This window comes from Eschrichtius robustus, chromosome 15 (assembly GCF_028021215.1).
Source record: "Eschrichtius robustus isolate mEscRob2 chromosome 15, mEscRob2.pri, whole genome shotgun sequence".
Taxonomy (NCBI): Eukaryota; Metazoa; Chordata; class Mammalia; order Artiodactyla; family Eschrichtiidae; genus Eschrichtius; species Eschrichtius robustus.
Genome location: NC_090838.1, coordinates 81,179,024 through 81,198,078, shown reverse-complemented (window position 1 = coordinate 81,198,078; position 19,055 = coordinate 81,179,024). Strand labels below are relative to the sequence as shown.

Sequence of the window (19,055 nt, the reverse complement as noted above, 5' to 3'; positions counted from 1 at the left end):
TGTACTCTGTTATGATGGAAAATAGTCAAAAGGTTTAAGAGAACAAAAATTAATTTTATCTCATTAAGCAAAAAGATAAAGACCAGCCATGTTAGTTCAAGAAGAAACACGTGCTTATTAGTGTGAGTTATGAAACTGGGAAGGAGACCACAGAACAGACCCTAAATAAATGCATAGTCTCCCCATAGGTCCCTCCTGATGGGTTTATGAATCCTCGTCAGTGCTATGCTTACCATGAGCACAACTTTCTTTGACAAGGTAATTCCTTTAGCAAGGATAGGAGGATGCTGTTAAACACAATAAACCCAGGTGTCTCTGGGGAAGACCCACATGTCTGGGGAAGATAACTCAGGATGCAAGTCAGGATAACGATAGAGGTGATCAGGAAAGCCCCTACAAGCTTAGCTCAGCTGAAGAAACAAGATTTCCTGCTTAGAGTTACTCTCAAAAAAAGGAGAAGCATATGGATAGTTTATACTAATTCTTGGTTATCCATGCTGTGGAGAGAGGTTGCTCTCTGGTTTCAGCAACAATACAAGCAGTAGGTGTCCTTGGAGAGAAATTATTCAGCCTCCAGATGGAGTACTTGGTCCATTCAATCCCATTTTAGTGGAAACATCACAAAGGATTTGTGCATCTCCTTGTTTGTATAAATAGAAGTCCAATGTACTATCCATTGCGCTACAGAGCCAGGTGATCTACTTATTTGTATAAATAAAGAGAACTTCCTATGGGGACTGAAACCCATCACAAAGCCAAAACTAACTGCCCTGCCCATATTCAAATCCTATCTGTCCATCCTGTAACAGTCTTCACAAAGCCACGAGAGGCTGTAAGAGAAACAGTCCGCAAAGTCTCTCTCCACCTAAGAATTTGACCTCTCCAGGGACCAGGCATGACACCAATGGCAGACACCAAAATTCACAGATATACTTTTACAATTTTTTACCAAATTCTTCATGCAAAAATACCACAAACAAAGCTTAAAGGCCAAAAAAGAACTAGAACAAATTATGTGCAACATATGCAAAAAAAAAGGCCAATATATATATGTATACTTTTAATCCTCAATAAAATGGACCACTAATAGAAAAATGAGCACATAAGGCCAAAAAACTCATGAAAAAATATAAGAATCAACTTTAGAAGTGAATTTTGAAAAAGTAAATTAAAATGGACATACCTATCAAAATGGAAAAAGTTGGGCTTTCCTGGTGGCGCAGTGGTTAAGAATCTGCCTGCCAATGCGGGGGACATGGGTTCAAGCCCTGGTCCGGGAGGATCCCACATGCCGCGGAGCAACTAAGCCCGTGTGCCACAACTACTAAGCCTGTGCTCTAGAGCCCGCGAGTCACAACTACTGAGCCCGCGTGCCACAACTACTGAAGCCCACGTGCCTAGAGCCCGTGCTCCGCAACAAGAGAAGCCACCACAATGAGAAGCCCACGCACCACAACAAAGAGTAGCCCCCGCTCGCCGCAACTAGAGAAAGTCCACACACAGCAACGAAGACCCAATGCAGCCAAAAATCAATAAATAAAATACATTAAAAAAAAAATGGAAAAAGTTTTTTTCTGTGGTAACAGTGACAATGCAAGATGAAGAACACCCTTTTGGGAACCCTCCTACACTGTTAGTAGGAATGTAAATTGGTGCAGTCACTATGGAGAACAGTATGGCGGTTCCTTAAAAACCTAAAAATAGAGCTACTGTATGATCCAGCAATACCTCTCCTAGGCATATATCTGGAGATAACTATAATTCGAAAAAACACATGCACCCCAATATTCATAGAAGCACTGTTTACAACAGCCAAGACATGGAAACAAGCTAAATGTTCACCAACAGATGAATGGATAAAGAAGATGTGGTACATATATACAATGGAATATTACTCAGCCATAAAAAAGAATGAAATAATGTCTTTTACAGAAACATGGATGGACCTAAAGATTATCATACTAAGTGAAGTAAGCCAGAAAGAGAAAGACAAATACCGTATGATATCACTTACATGTGGAATGTAAAACACAACACAAATGAACTTATCCATGAAACAGAAACAGACTCACAGACATAGAAAACTTACGGTTACCAAAGGGAAAAGGGTGGGGGAGGGGATAAATTAGGAGTCTGGGATTAGCAGATACAAACCACTACATATAAAATAGATAAGGGCTTCCCTGGTGGCGCAGTGGTGAAGAATCCGCCTGCCAATGCAGGGGACACGGGTTCAAGCCCTGGTCCGGGAAGATCCCACATGCTGCAGAGCAACTAAGCTTGTGCGCCACAACTACTGAGCCTGTGCTCTAGAGCCCACGAGCCACAACTACTGAGCCTGCGTGCCACAACTACTGAAGCCCACGCACCTAGAGCCTGTGCTCCACAACAAGAGAAGCCACCGCAATGAGAAGCCCGTGCACCACAATGAAGAGTAGCCCCCGCTCTCCGCAACTAAAGAAAGCCCATGCGCGGCAATGAAGACCCAACACAGCCAAAAATAAATAAATAAATAAAAATAAATAAATCTATAAAAAAAAAAAATAAAATAAAATAGATAAATAGGGTCCTACTGTATAGCACAGGGAACTATATTCAATATCCTGTAATAAACCATGATGGAAAAGAGTATGAAAAAGAATAGGTATATATATATGTATGCATAACCGAATCACTTTGCTGTATACCAGAAACTAACACAACACTGTAAATCAACTATACTTCAATTTAAAAAAAAAGAAAAAGAAAAACACCCTTTTGTGTTGCTGGTGGGTTTGTAAATTGCTACAAACCCCCTACAGCCTAGAATCTAGGCCCAAGGTGCATTAATACAAGAAGAAGAGAAGGTTAAATAAATTAAATTCAACGAAACGGATTGACATGTAATCATTACGGATGCTGCCCAAGAATATTTATTGATTTCATAATATGCTTTTCAGTTAAAATAGAGATACATATACATACTACATTACTTTATAGATTAAACAATACGAGCATTTTTCAAGTCTAGAAAAGAAATATAACAAATGTAACAGTGTCACAAAAAATGCAAGACTATATATATAGATACTCACTGCAACACTGGTAACAGAAATAAAAATGTAAGACAAGTGAAATTTTATGTATCAACTGGGAAATAACAAAATAAACCATAATACTACCACATGACAGGATATAATGCATGTGTGTACATGCGTTTAGAATAAAGTTCTGGAGGTCTCTATACTGCTAACTATCCCAGGACAGAGTACTAGAGAAAGAAAGGAATGAAGCTTTTGTTTTATACTTTCTATATCTTCCCCCTACACAAGTGCTTGTTTATAGTTTTTCTTAACCAATTTTTTTTGAGTGACGTAGGATGATTATTTATTTTCTTATGCTTACCAACGTTTTCTAATTTTTCTACAATATGCGCATATTACTTATGTAATTTTTTAAAAAAGCAAAACAATTGCAAACAGGACAACTTTGGCTTTCTGTCTTTCCCACTGCAGGACTTCAGCACAGGGGCAGGACAGAGACATCACAGAGCCAACACAATGAACATCTGCACCATGAAAAGAAAAAGCATCATCTAGCTCATATGTCTCTTACTTCGTACTGCAGGCCCCGCGCAGCTCCATCCCCCATTCCCTGGAAGCTCCAGAGGCTAGAACAGGCCCACCATTTGGCGGCAGCCCCTCAAGCAGACAGGAATGTTCTGCTAGGTGCAGAACAAACACCCAAGAAGAGTCCTTGGCAAGACTCGGGGTCTAAGGACCACCTGACTGCACTCAACCAGAAGGCAGCTGTTTCTTAGCCAAGCTTCACAGTGTTCCCGGGTTACCACCTCCCTCATGGTTCCCACCTCCAACCTACCTGAAGGACGGCATTGGCGTAGTCGTTGGCCTTTATGTTATTCAGGCCCACGATACCAGGCAGGTAAGTGGTGCCATCATATGCCCGGGACAACTTGGCTTGCTTGTCCAAGTTAGCGATCTGCTGCTTTGTGAAAGTGGGCTTCAACACATACTGCAAAGCAAGAGAAAATCCTAGGCTGTTTTAGGGCAGTCTACAGAGTTCACAAGATATATCCGCAACAGCAATTTCTGCCAAAAGAAAAGATACTTTGGTCGTGAACATCTCACCACCCACCCAAAGGGCTTCCAACAGTAGGTCTAAGGACTGAGGTAACATGGAATGGGCCCGCTCCACGCTGCTCATTTAGAAGGTGATCTCTGTGTTTAACCCAAAGTCACTGAACCCCAGGCCTTTCCTCAGACCGCAGGTCCAGCCAAACCCATGACAAACAACAGGGAGAAGCTGCAGGACACTCAAGTCTGCAGGAGGCAGGAGTCTGAGTCCCAGGTGGGACCTCACACAGAGCCAGCACGTGGGCCCGGTGCGGGAGCAGGAGTGTCACCTCCTATTTGTGCAGGACTGAGATCTCAGGACTCCCTGTGGCTGCAGGGGCAGGATCAGAACCTTCCCTGTCCTAGAGCTATGAGGGTCATCATGTCACACACTGGTCAGGGGTCGCCACTAACTCACTTTGAAAGCTTGAATTCCTTTCAGCTTCTCCGTCTATAAATACTGTCCTTAACCACTTTAACTTCAACTTTAATAGAATATTATAAAACTTATGAAGTGGAGTAAGTAGTGTTTCAAATACTCTGAACACCAAGCTTTCCTTAATAAATTGAGCATTCAATTCAATTCAATTCAATTTCCATACTCCCCACTTAAGTGCAGTGACTCTTGGCACAGGTCACAGACCAGAGCCCACAGATGGACATGCTGGCCATTCTGGCAGCATCATGTCAAAAGTAGCCGGAAGCTGGTATACCTCTTGGTATCCACTGTCCTACAGCAGGCCCAATTCACATCCCTACTCCAAAATATGGAAGGATAATTTATTTCACAAAAATGCTTTCACCCTAACTGAAAAGTAGCAATATTTCTTCAGTCCTAACCCTCAACATTAAAAGCAGAAATGAGAGCTAGACTGTAGACCACGGGCCAAAATTATGAATTGTGACCTCCTTACTCTGTTTCCCTGGTTCCTCCCAAGGCGAAAGGAGCCTCTCGAAGCACAAGGGACTGAGACTCTTCCCTGACCTTGGGTGGGGCAGATCCTCAGGAGCCCTGGGGTGGCTCCCAGGATAACTAGTTCCAAACCAACCCTCTTGGACACGCACCGTGATATCCTCCAGCGAGGAATCGATGATCTCATAGTTGTCTGGGAGGCAGTAAAACTTGAGGGTGTGGAGGTTGAGGAAGACATGGTGACTAAACTGGACACTGTGAATGTAGGCATGAGACTTCAAACCCCGGCCTGTAGGGAAGAGTGAAAGGCTATGAGAGAAGGGCAGACTCCATAATCACACAGATGAGGGGTAATTTTCCTTTCATTATTTCGTACCAGAACATGTTAATATCAGCAAAAACAAAGTACTACGCCATCCACGAAAGGAACCTCCCACATGAACTCCTCTCATCACAAAAATCAGCAAGAAAGAATAGCACGTTATCTTTATTCCCTAGATGGCACAAGACATAAGGGAACTAATTTCATATACATGAACACAGAAAATATGTGTGGGTGTATTTGTGCGTGTGTGTGTGTATATGTGTGTGTTTGTGTGTATATATGCATGTGTTTATGTATATGAACTAGTTTCATGTATTAGAAACTAGGAATATCCACATATATTTATATACAGTACATGTACGTGCATGCATACGCAGATTTGCACATACACACGTACATATCTGTGACGGTCCATCATCACTTAGTCCTGATTTTTCAACTGTCCACATTCACGACAATCCTGTACCTACATACTTTTGTTCACGTTGCCACTCCTTTCTAGAGCATCTCACCCTTAACCTATTCAAACTCTACGTCCTGCATACAGAGTACAAGTTCCACCTCCTCCGTGAACTCTACACAAACACTCCAGCTAACAATGATCTTTGCATATTTCAACTCCTATCATCCCTATTTATACTCAGCGCCACACAGGCCAGCCGTAATCTTTATGGTCTTAAGAGAGTTTGCTGATTGTTTTACGTGTTAACCTTGACAGTTTATAAGATCCTTATTAGAGCAAAGAATGTAGTTTATATTTCTTTTGAATCCTCCACTATACTGTGTACAAAACATTTGCTTGCTCTGAATGGACTGAAATAATAAATTTCCAGAAAAGAACAGAATGAAAAAGTCCCTAGAGTAAAAGGATTCTCAGAAAAAGACGTAAGTATAGAAAACATCAGAGATTCAAAAACCCAGAGTCTCTGATACTTCCTACATAGTCTCTCATATGGCTAGTTCTTTCTCGCTTTCACATGTATTCAGGTTCTGACCAATCAGAGAACCTCCTGTGGATTTTCTAAGAGTATTCCAACTTCCTGGGAACAAAGATAGGGCTTATTAGACACGACTCCTAACAGCAGCTTACTTACTTAAAAAAAAAAAAAATCCCTGAATAGAACTGTGGCTAGTGCTGAAAATGTGATGCAAAACATTTATTTACCCTGAAAGTACTTGCCACACACCAGACAGGCATATGCATTGATATGCGAGAGGGAGATGGAACACAGTTTCTCAAAGTCAAAGTCCAGCACACTCCTAAGAGAACCAAAACAAAACAGAAACAATTAACAGGGATGGCTGCCTAGGTGAGCACCTGAGCGAAGCAGTGTCGCTGGCTCCCTGTTCTGCAGTCACGCAGCCGCCTTCAGAGAACAGTTCAACAATCACATACAAACCGTGGGGAACATTAACTCTTCCTTACCTGGGCATTTAATGTAGTACCGCCACCCACCAAGCCCCAAAGCAGTGCAAAGGTATCTCCACCAACGACTCTCTTTCTTTTGAGTATTCACAAGCAGTTGAGAATTCTCCATTACTTTCTCTGGAGGAAAAGCCACAAGTAGGACTAAAGTAACAGGGCCCCAACAGCATTCCAAATTAAAAGACATTAAAGGAAGGACATAAAAAGAGTGAATAAACCCTTTCACAAAAGAAAATTTTATTTTTGTCCATAAAAATAAATGGGAAGCCTGAAGAACTTTAGGGGAATACCTACCAACAGATCTACCTGTTCAAGTGCAAAGTAATGATATATGAGTACTGGGCGGGTTAAGTGACAAAAGAAAATTTACCTCCACTGAATTCACAGGTGGCAAGGGGATTCATTCTCAAGCATTAACTCTAATTAACTGGTAGTGGTCCCAGGAAAGCTGCACTGTCAGTCAAAGGGGCCACTAGCCACACACGGCTATTGGTGTTTAAAAGTAAAATAATTAAAATTAAATAAAATTTAAAATTCAGTTCCTCAAGTCACATTTCAAGCGCTCAATATCCACAAGTAGCTTGTGCCTCCCACAATGGACAGCCCTTAGAGAGCAATTCCATTGTTGCAAAAAAGCCCATTAGACAGTGCCACCCTAGAGCATAAATGAAAAACCATCCTAAAATGCATCTGGGATCAAAGAATACCAAGATGGGGTAAACACCTCTGCTTTAGGATATATTTTTGTCTGTTTTTCCTGTGCTGAATCCCAGGCACCTAGAGTAGTACCTAGCACACAGTCAGTGCTCAATAATATTTAAATTTGCTATTGTCATCGACACCACATATCCCTTTATTTCCACATACAAATTCAAAATGAGCTAAAGGCTCTTTCTGCATGTGCCCACCCTAAAACAACTTGCTCTCTGACACTTTAAATTGGAGGGCAAAGATTAAAAAACAAGGCAAGAAGCACAGTTTTCTGGGCAGAAAGCTTTAAAAGAGATAAAGTTTTTGAACGTATTGTTTAACGTACAGTCCAAAGAACTTTCTGCATAGACTCCATTGTTCTGCTGCTGCCCTAGGCATTCCTGTGCTACCGACCTGTTAATGGTATCCAGGTAGGGGCAGTGGCGGCTCCTCCGATCCTCAGAATCCATGCGGCCATTCTTTGCTGAAAGGAAAAGCATCAAAAGCTGTGAAAATGGGAAACCCATACTCAGGGTCAACTACCAGTACAAACAAACACAGAAATGGGAAAAATTAATCAGGATGAGCTCCTGTACAGGTAGCCAGACAACACCAAAAAAGCCCACTTAACGGAACAGGCCACAAACTGAGAGAATATACTTGAAACACGTATAACCTATAAAGGAATTGCTTGCAATTACATAAAGAAATCTGGTGAAGAGATTAACAAAAAAAAAAAAAAAAAGACAACCCAAAAGAAAATGAGGAAGACAGCCCTCAAACTTATGAAAAAATGCTGGGAATCCCCTGGCCGTCCAATGGTTAGGACTCTGTGCTTCCACTGCAGGGGGCTGGGGTTCGTCCCTGGTTGGGGAACTAAGATCCTGCAAGCTTCACAGCATGGCCAAAAAAAAAAAAAAAAAACAAAGAAAAGAAAAGAAAAGATGCTCAACCTCACCAGTAATCAAGAACATGCAAATTTCCTTGCACAATGATATACCACTTCACACCTACCAGAGAGGAAAAAATAAAATCAGGCAATTCCAAGTGTTGGCGAATATGAAGAACAATGAGAATGCTCATGTAACTGCTGGTGGGAGTATAAACTGTTACAACCTCTTAGAAAATAGTACAGCAAGATCAAAGCTGAAAATACACAGACCTTTTGGCCCAGCAATCTCTCTTCTACTTATATACCCTAGAGAACTTTTGCACATGTGCCATCAGGAATGCTTTACTAAAAAATATTTACAGCAGCAATATTTGAAAGAGACCAAATGGAAACAACCCAAATGTCTACAACATATAAAAATGGAAGGAGGAGGAGGGGCAAGATGGCGGAAGAGTAAGACGTGGAGATCACCTTCCTTCCCACAGATACAGTAGAAATACATCTACATGTGGAACTGCTCCTACAGAACACCCACTGAACGCTGGCAGAAGATGTCAGACCTCCCAAAAGGCAGGAAACTCCCCACGTACCTGGGTAGGGCAAAAGAAAAAAGAAATAACAGAGACAAAAGAATAGGGACGGGACCTGCACCAGTGGGAGGGAGCTGTGAAGGAGGAAAGGTTTCCACACACTAGGAAGCCCCTTCGTGGGCAGAGACTGCGGGTGGCAGAGGGGGGAAGCTTCGGAGCCACGGAGGAGAGCACAGCCACAGGGGTGCAGAGGGCAAAGCGGAGAGATTCCCGCACAGAGGAGAGGGGCCGAGCAGCGCTCACCAGCCCGCTCACCAGCCCGAGAGGCTTGTCTGCTCAGCCGCTGGGGCGGGCGGGGCTGGGAGCTGAGGCTCGGGCTTCGGTGCTAGCCGGGAGGGAGTCCGGGAAAAAGTCTGCAGCTGCCGAAGAGGCAAGAGACTTTTTTTTGCCTCTTTGTTTCGCAGCGCACAAGGAGAGGGGATTCAGAGCGCCGCCTAAACGAACTCCAGAGACGGGCGCGAGCCGCGGCTATCAGCGCGGACCCCAGAGACGGGCAGGAGACGCTAAGGCTGCTGCTGCCGCCACCAAGAAGCCTGTGTGCGAGCACAGGTCACTCTCCACACCGCCCCTCCCGGGAGCCTGTGCAGCCCACCACTACCAGGGTCCCGTGATCCAGGGACAACTTCCCCGGAAGAACACACAGCACGCCTCAGGCTGTTGCAACGTCATGCCGGCCTCTGCCGCTGCAGGCTCGCCCCGCCTCCTCTGTACCCCTCCCTCCCCGCGGCCTGGGTGAGCCAGAGCCCCTGAAGCAGCTGCTCCTTTAACCCCGGTCTGTCTGGGCGGGGAACAGACGCCCTCAGGCGACCTACAAGCAGAGGCGGGTCCAAATCCAAAGCTGAACCCGGGAACTGGGAACTGTACGAACAAAGAGAAAGGGAAATCTCTCCCGGCAGCCTCAGAAGCAGCGGATTAAAGCTCCACAAACAACTTGATGTGCCTGCATCTGTTGAATACCTGAATAGACAACGAATCATCCCAAATTCAAGAGGTGGACTTTGGAAGCAGGATATATTAATTTTTCCCCTTTTCCTTTTTTTGTGAGTGTATATGTGTATGCTTCTGGGTGAGATTTTGTCTGTATAGCTTTGCTTTCACCATTAGTCCTAGGGTTAGGTCTGTCCGTGTTTTCTTTTTTTTTTTTTACTTAAAAAAATTTTTTTTCCTAATAAATGTTTTCTTAATAATTTTTCCTTATTTTCTATTTTTAGAAATTAAAAAAAATTTTAATAAGTTTTTTCATATTTTTTATTTTAAAAAATTAAAATTTTTTTCTTAATAAATTTTTTCTTAATAATTTTTTTTCTTATTTTTTACTATAAAAAATTAATAAATCTATTTTGAAAAATTAAAAAAAAAATTTTTCTGAATACATTTATTCTTAAAATTTTTTTTTTATTATAATAGCTTTATTTTATTTTATTTTATTCTCTTTCTTTCTTTCTAGTTTTTTCTCCCTTTTATCCTGAGCCGTGTGGATGAAAGGCTCTTGGTGCTCCAGCCAGGCATCAGGGCTGTGCCTCTGAGGTGGGAGAGCCAACTTCAGGACACTGGTCCACAAGAGACCTCCCAGCTCCACGTAATACCAAACGGCGAAAATCTCTCAGAGATCTCCATCTCAACATCAAGACCCAGCTTCACTCAACGACCAGCAAGCTACAGTGCTGGACACCCTATGCCAAACAACTATCAAGACAGGAACACAGCCCCATCCATTAGCAGAGAGGCTGCCTAAAAACATAATAAGGCCACAGACACCCCAAAACACACCACCAGACGTGGACGTGCCCACCAGAAAGACAAGATCCAACCTCATCCACCAGAACACAGGTACTAGTCCCCTCCACCAGGAAGCCTACACAACCCACTGAACCAACCTTAGCCACTGGGGACAGATACCAAAAACAACAGGAACTACGAACCTGCAGCCTGTGAAAAGGAGACCCCAAACACAGTAAGATAAGCAAAATGAGAAGACAAAAAACCATACAGCAGGTGAAGGAGCAGGGTCAAAACACACCAGACCTAACAAATGAAGAGGAAATAGGCAGTCTACCTGAAAAAGAATTCAGAATAATGATAGTAAAGATGATCCAAAATCTTGGAAATAGAATAGACAAAATGCAAGAAACATTTAACAAGGATGTAGAAGAACTAAAGAGGAACCAAGCAATGATGAAAAACACAATAAATGAAATTAAAAATACTCTAGACGGGATCAATAGCAGAATAACTGAGGCAGAAGAACGGATAAGTGACCTGGAAGACAGAATGGTGGAATTCACTGCTGCGGAACAGAATAAAGAAAAATGAATGAAAAGAACTGAGGACAGTCTCAGAGACCTCTGGGACAACATTAAACGCACCAACATTCGAATTATAGGGGTCCCAGAAGAAGAAGAGAAAAAGAAAGGGACTGAGAAAATATTTGAAGAGATTATAGTTGAAAACTTCCCTAATATGGGAAAGGAAATAGTTAATCAAGTCCTGGAAGCACAGAGAGTCCCATACAGGATAAACCCAAGGAGAAACACGCCAAGACACATATTAATCAAACTATCAAAAATTAAATATAAAGAAAACATATTAAAAGCAGCAAGGGAAAAACAACAAATAACACACAAGGGAATCCCCATAAGGTTAACAGCTGATCTTTCAGCAGAAACTCTGCAAGCCAGAAGGGAGTGGCAGGATATACTTAAAGTGATGAAGGAGAAAAACCTACAACCAAGGTTACTCTACCCAGCAAGGATCTCATTCAGATTTGATGGAGAAATTAAAACCTTTACAGACAAGCAAAACCTGAGAGAATTCAGCACCACCAAACCAGCTTTACAACAAATGCTAAAGGAACTTCTCTAGGCAAGAAACACAAGAGAAGGAAAACACCTACAATAACAAACCCAAAATATTTAAGAAAATGGGAATAGGAACATACATATCGATAATTACCTTAAATGTAAATGGATTAAATGCTCCCACCAAAAGACACAGACTGGCTGAATGGATACAAAAACAAGACCCATATATATGCTGTCTACAAGAGACCCACTTCACCTAGAGACACTTACAGACTGAAAGTGAGGGGATGGAAAAAGATATTCCATGCAAATGGAAATCAAAAGAAAGCTGGAGTAGCAATTCTCATATCAGACAAAATAGACTTTAAAATAAAGAATGTTACAAGAGACAAGGAAGGACACTATATAATGATCAAGGGATCGATCCAAGAGGAAGATATAACAATTGTAAATATTTATGCACCCAACATAGGAGCACCTCAATACATAAGGCAAATACTAACAGCCATAAAAGGGGAAATCGACAGTAACACAATCATAGTAGGGGACTTTAACACCCCACTTTCACCAATGGACAGATCATCCAAAATGAAAATAAATAAGGAAACACAAGCTTTAAATGATACATTAAACAAGATGGACTTAATTGATATTTATAGGACATTCTACCCAAAAACAACAGAATACACATTTTTCTCAAGTGCTCATGGAACATTCTCCAGGATAGATCATATCTTGGGTCATAAATCAAGCCTTGGTAAATTTAAGAAAATTGAAATCGTATCAAGTATCTTTTCCGACCACAACGCTATGGGACTAGATATCAATTACAGGAAAAGATCTGTAAAAAATACAAACACATGGAGGCTACACAATACACTACTTAATAACGAAGTGATCACTGAAGAAATCAAAGGGGAAATCAAAAAATACCTAGAAACAAATGACAATGGAGATACGACGACCCAAAACCTATGGGACGCAGCAAAAGCAGTGCTAAGAGGGAAGTTTATAGCAATACAAGCCTACCTCAAGAAACAGGAAACATCTCGAATAAACAACCTAACCTTGCACCTAAAGCAATTAGAGAAAGAAGAGCAAAAAAACCCCAAAGCTAGCAGAAGGAAAGAAATCATAAAGATCAGATCAGAAATAAATGAAAAAGAAATGAAGGAAACAATAGCAAAAATCAATGAAGCTAAAAGCTGGTTCTTCGAGAAGATAAACAAAATTGATAAACCATTAGCCAGACTCATCAAGAGAAAAAGGGAGAAGACTCAAATCAATAGAATTAGAAATGAAAAAGGAGAAGTAACCACTGACACCGCAGAAATACAAACGATCATGAGAGATTACTACAAGCAACTCTATGCCAATAAAATGGACAACCTGGAAGAAATACAGATTCTTAGAAATGCACAACCTACCGAGACTGAACCAGGAAGAAATAGAAAATATGAACAGACCAATCACAAGCACTGAAATTGAAACTGTGATTAAAAATCTTCCAACAAACAAAAGCCCAGGACCAGATGGCTTCACAGGTGAATTCTATCAAACATTTAGAGAAGAGCTAACACCTATCCTTCTCAAACTCTTCCACAATATTGCAGAGGGAGGAACACTCCCAAACTCATTCTACGAGGCCACCATCACCCTGATACCAAAACCAGACAAAGATGTCACAAAGAAAGAAAACTACAGGCCAATATCACTGATGAACATAGATGCAAAAATCCTCAACAAAATACTAGCAAACAGAATCCAACAGCACATTAAAAGGATCATACACCATGATCAAGTGGGGTTTATCCCAGGGATGCAAGGATTCTTCAACATACGCAAATCAATCAATGTGATACATCATACTAACAAATTGAAGGAGAAAAACCATATGATCATCTCAATAGATGCAGAGAAAGCTTTCGACAAAATTCAACACCCATTTATGATAAAAGCCCTGCAGAAAGTAGGCATAGAGGGAACTTTCCTCAACATAATAAAGGCCATATATGACAAACCCACAGCCAACATTGTCCTCAATGGTGAAAAACTGAAACCATTTCCACTAAGATCAGGAACAAGACAAGGTTGCCCACTCTCACCACTATTATTCAACATAGTTTTGGAAGTGTTAGCCACAGCAATCAGAGAAGAAAAAGAAATAAAAGGAATCCAAATCGGAAAAGAAGAAGTAAAGCTGTCACTGTTTGCAGATGACATGATACTATACATAGAGAATCCTAAAACTGCTACCAGAAAACTACTAGAGCTAATCAATGAATTTGGTAAAGTAGCAGGATACAAAATTAATGCACAGAAATCTCTTGCATTCCTATATACTAATGATGAAAAATCTGAACGTGAAATTAAGAAAACACTCCCATTTACCATTGCAACAAAAAGAATAAAATATCTAGGAATAAACCTACCTAAGGAGACAAAAGACCTGTATGCAGAAAATTATAGGACACTGATGAAAGAAATTAAAGATGATACAAATAGATGGAGAGATATACCATGTTCTTGGATTGGAAGAATCAACATTGTGAAAATGACTCTACTACCCAAAGCAATCTACAGATTCAATGCAATCCCTATCAAACTACCACTGGCATTTTTCACAGAACTAGAACAAAAAATTTCACAATTTGTATGGAGACACAAAAGACCCCGAATAGCCAAAGCAATCTTGAGAACGAAAAATGGAGCTGGAGGAATCAGACTCCCTGACTTCAAACTATACTACAAAGCTACAGTAATCATGACAATATGGTACTGGCACAAAAACAGAAATATAGATCAATGGAACAGGATAGAAAGCCCAGAGATAAACCCATGCACATATGGCCACTTTATCTTTGATAAAGGAGGCAAGCATATACAGTGGAGAAAAGACAGCCTCTTCAATAAGTGGTGCTGGGAAAACTGGACAGGTACATGTAAAAGTATGAAATTAGAACACTCCCTGACACCATACACAAAAATAAACTCAAAATGGATTAAAGACCTAAGTGTAAGGGCAGACACTATCAAACTCTTAGAGGAAAACATAGGCAGAACACTCTATGACATACATCACAGCAAGATCCTTTTTGACCCACCTCCTAGAGAAATGGAAATAAAAACACAAATAAACAAATGGGACCTAATGAAACTTAAAAGCTTTTGCACAGCAAAGGAAACCATAAACAAGACAAAAAGACAACCCTCAGAGTGGGAGAAAATATTTGCAAATGAAGCAACTGACAAAGGATTAATCTCCAAGATTTACAAGCAGCTCATGCAGCTCAATAACAAAAAAACAAACAACCCAATCCAAAAATGGGCAGAAGACCTAAATAGACATTTCTCCAAAGAAGATATACAGCTGGCCAACAGACACATGAAAGAATGCTCAACATCCTTAATCATTAGAGAAATGCAAATCAAAACTACAATGAGGTATCATCTCACACCGGTCAGAATGGCCATCATCAAAAAATCTACAAACAATAAATGCTGGAGAGGGTGTGGAGAAAAGGGAACACTCTTGCACTGTTGGTGGGAATGTAAATTGATACAGCCACTATGGAGAACAGTATGGAGGTTCCTTAAAAAACTAAAAATAGAACTACCATACGACCCAGCAATCCCACTACTGGGCATATGCCCTGAGAAAACCATAATTCAAAAAGAGTCATGTACCAAAATGTTCATTGCAGCTCTATTTACAATAGCCAGGACATGGAAGCAACCTAAGTGTCCATCATCGGATGAATGGATAAAGAAGATGTGGCACATATATACAATGGAATATTACTCAGCCATAAAAAGAAATGAAATGGAGGTATTTGTAATGAGGTGGATGGAGTTAGAGTCTGTCATACAGAGTGAAGTAAGTCAGAAAGAGAAAAACAAATACAGTATGCTAACACATATATATGGAATCTAAGAAAAAAAAAAAAAAGGTCATGAAGAACCTAGTGGCAAGATGGGAATAAAGACACAGACCTACTAAAGAATGGACTTGAGGATATGGGGAGGGGGAGAGTTGAGATGTGACAGGGTGAGAGAGTGTCATGGACATATATACACTACCAAATGTAAAATAGATAGCTAATGGGAAACAGCCACATAGCACAGGGAGATCAGCTCGGTGCTTTGTGACCGCCTGGGGGGGTGGGATGGGGAGGGTGGGAGGGAGGGAGATGCAGGAGGGAGGAGATATGGGGATATATGTATACGTATAGCTGATTCACTTTGTTATAAAGCAGAAACTAACACACCATTGTGAAGCAATTATACTTCAATAAAGATGTTTAAAAAAAAAAAAAGAAAAGAAAAAAAAAATGGAAGGAATATGTTTTGGTATATCATCAATAGAACAGTGTTGCCATGAACATCTACCCAGATAAACATCAACCATATGGCTAGCAAAAAAAAAAGGGAAAACAGAAGACAACATATAGTATGATTCCATTTATAACAAATACAACATAAAATACAGTTCTACTTAGGGACGTGTATGTGAGGTAAAACTGTAAATAATAAAATAATAAAAGTAGAAATGATTAGAAAAAATTCAGTGATTACCCAAGCAAGCAAGGAAGGCAGATGCAACTGGGAAGGGGCCTATGGGAGCTTCTAAGGTACTGGTTAAGTACCACTTCTTAAGCTGAACAGCGTCGGGAGGCAACTCTCCATGGGTCTCTCGAATTTCTGCACATATTGTGACCAGAGGCACTGACTGCCTCCAGACTATCTTGTCAAAGTTGTTTGTATAGTGAAGTTTGTTTCTATAGCTTTGGAAGTAGGAGACAGTGTGTCCCTACAGAGCAAAGGGGAGGCAAGCTCACAGCCCATTATAGAAGGTCTGGGTTCTCTAAGCTCAGAGTTCTCGTCCTGTGAGGACCCCCACTGTGTGTATGGGTTCTCATCGTATTGCGCTGTGGGAACTGACTCAGGGAAGTGACAATGCTATATTCTGGCTACTGTTATTGCTGCAATAAGCTGTCTCAAGCCCAATAGCTCCATGTCTTCCATCAGCATCCGTGAAACCACGGGCAGGCTAACTTGGTAGCGTACAAAAAGGGTAAAATCTCAGACCCTTCACAATTCTTGACAAGTGGTAGATTTAAGGTATATATCCACACTCTTCTTTAAACTATACATGTGCATGACATTTAGCTCATCTTAATACCTACGATCTATTTCATGAAAAAAATAAAAACGAAAAAAAAAACCCAGCAGTAACCTCAACTGGGATCCTAGTGTGTCCCAGAGAAAACAATCTCCTTACCATAACTATACAAAATATCTAAGAAACAATTTCTCTTCCAAAGAAAGGGAAACGTGAGGCTGACAGAATATTTAAGTAAAGGAAATCAAAGAATACCCTGAAATTATTAACTAGATTATTCAAGGAACATTTATCAAGCACTTACCACAAGCAAGGTGCTATTCTGGACCCTGAGGGTAATATAAAAACATGTCAAACACAGGACCCTGAGCTAGAAATTTAAGAGTTAACATAAGAGTATAATCTTATACAGATTACCAGGTGCAGAGACAGAATTATAAAATCCTGGAGAATGAAGACCACCCCCCGGCCAATGAACACTGTCCCTAACATGTAGCCTTGTGATATGTTCACCTGCTAACCTACCAGAAAACAAGTACATAGGAACATATTCAAGGCAGAAGTTCCAAGTTCAGAGAAGGAAAAGATGTAATTGAGGTAAACAGGAAAAGCTTCAGAAACGATAGAAACCTACTTAATGATTGGTAAGATATCAAAAGTTGGAAAAGAGTGTACACACTACAGAGTACCATGGCTTGGCCAAGAGGTCTCCAGAAATTACTAAGAGAAGCAGAATGAGTCCAGCAGAAAGAGGCAGAGGGTACAGTCACGGATGGGAACTGACAGACTCACTGGCTTATTAAGGCTTTCAAAGGTCATGGGTTCCAGGACTCCTTCCGTTAACCTAGAGAGGGACAGACACGTGAAAATCACTTTCCCAAACCACCGTGACTCAGTCTCAGAGGCAGGACTAGAATCCATACCTCCTGGCTGCTACGGCCCTGGATAACAGGGCAGTGTGGTCCAAGTGCACAGCGTTCAGGCTCTCCGCTCAGAAATTACAGCAGGACTCACTCCTCAGGTATTTTGTAAAAAACTAAAAGGAAGGAACACCTGTAAAACAATTAGCACAGCGCCTGGCCCGCATTAGACATCCGATAAAGGAAAGCTGCTGTTCTTATTACTGTTAGAAATGCTATAGCTACAATCCTGATCAAGACTAGTACTATCCTCATTAAAACGGAGTCGGGTCGCGAGTGGAGTGTGACTTCCCCGTGGGGAGAGAAGGTTGGAAAAAGAAAAAGAAGAACGCGAGAATGGAACCCGCGCCCGGCCCCGCGCACCTCGCACCTCCCGCTCAGGCTCCGAGTCCTCGTCGGCCTCGCGCTCCCGCTTCACCCGCACCGCCGGGACCACGGGCGCCAGGGCCTCGCGCGCGCTCGCCGGCTCGATCTCTCGCTTCACGCGCACCGGACTGCCCCGGGAGCTCGGAGCCTCGGTCTCCCGCTCCCGATCTCGCTCCCGTCTGACACGAGCCGAGCTGCTCCGCGACTCGGACTCGCGCTTCCCGCGGGTGGAACCACGAGACTCCCGCTTGGACCGGCCGGACATCACCACTACCAGCCGAGTCGCCCGGCACAGATTCCAGGGAAGACCGAGCACGCGGCAAGCAGCCAATCAGAAGCGGCGCTGTTATCGAGCCCAAGGTTTCCTACGAGTCGCCGATGGGGACAAATCACGCCGCAGAGAACTTCTGGGAAGTACTACGCCTCTTGGGGGGGGGGGGGGGGCGGGTCTTTGCGGGTGCGCGCGCACCTGAGACCGATAGGCGGGCCTACTGCCACTTTGCCCATTATTACCAGCTTAAAGAGGCAGGAACCTTTCACTGGCTGCGGAATTTCTGGATAAAAAAAGCTGTCATTGGGCCCCAGGTGTCTTCAAGATACTGTGTGTCCCGAAACCAGAAATGGCAGGTCGTCTCCAGTCTCAGCGCCTCGGAGACCGACGGCCCTGCACAGAACTAGGCGACATCCCCAAGTCATCGCCTTCGTGGAGCAATCCGACGGCTCTAATTCCACATTTAGAGGATTGTTCTTGGTATCACAGAAAAATGCAAACGACGAGCAGAAGGAGACTAGTGACGCTAATAAAGCTCAAGCTTCAGGGTCTGTGACTTTCACGACCCCTTCCACAACCCTGAACTATTCAATACTTTGTACAGTTCTACTGAGGTGTGATTGACAT

General features: G+C 42.0%; 1 protein-coding gene across 5 annotated transcripts in view; it reads right to left on the bottom strand.

Annotated features, from left to right (window-relative positions):
- The window catches only part of USP39 (ubiquitin specific peptidase 39), a 35,891-nt gene extending 17,432 nt beyond the window's left edge, over positions 1-18,459 (bottom strand). For 2 of the 5 annotated variants that reach the window (XM_068564877.1, XM_068564876.1), the window contains exons 1-5: positions 18,155-18,459; positions 7,881-7,950; positions 6,516-6,610; positions 5,178-5,314; positions 3,859-4,011 (exon numbers count right to left, since the gene is read on the bottom strand). In XM_068564877.1, coding sequence (XP_068420978.1) covers positions 3,859-4,011; positions 5,178-5,314; positions 6,516-6,610; positions 7,881-7,950; positions 18,155-18,422 — 723 coding nt within the window. In that variant the 5' untranslated portion in view covers positions 18,423-18,459. Of the gene's footprint in view, positions 1-3,858; positions 4,012-5,177; positions 5,315-6,515; positions 6,611-7,880; positions 7,951-8,424; positions 8,482-17,663; positions 17,684-18,154 lie in introns of those variants that run through there. The other 3 variants (XM_068564879.1, XM_068564880.1, XM_068564878.1) reach the window with 3 other exon arrangements.
- Between the last annotated feature and the right edge of the window lie 596 nt (positions 18,460-19,055).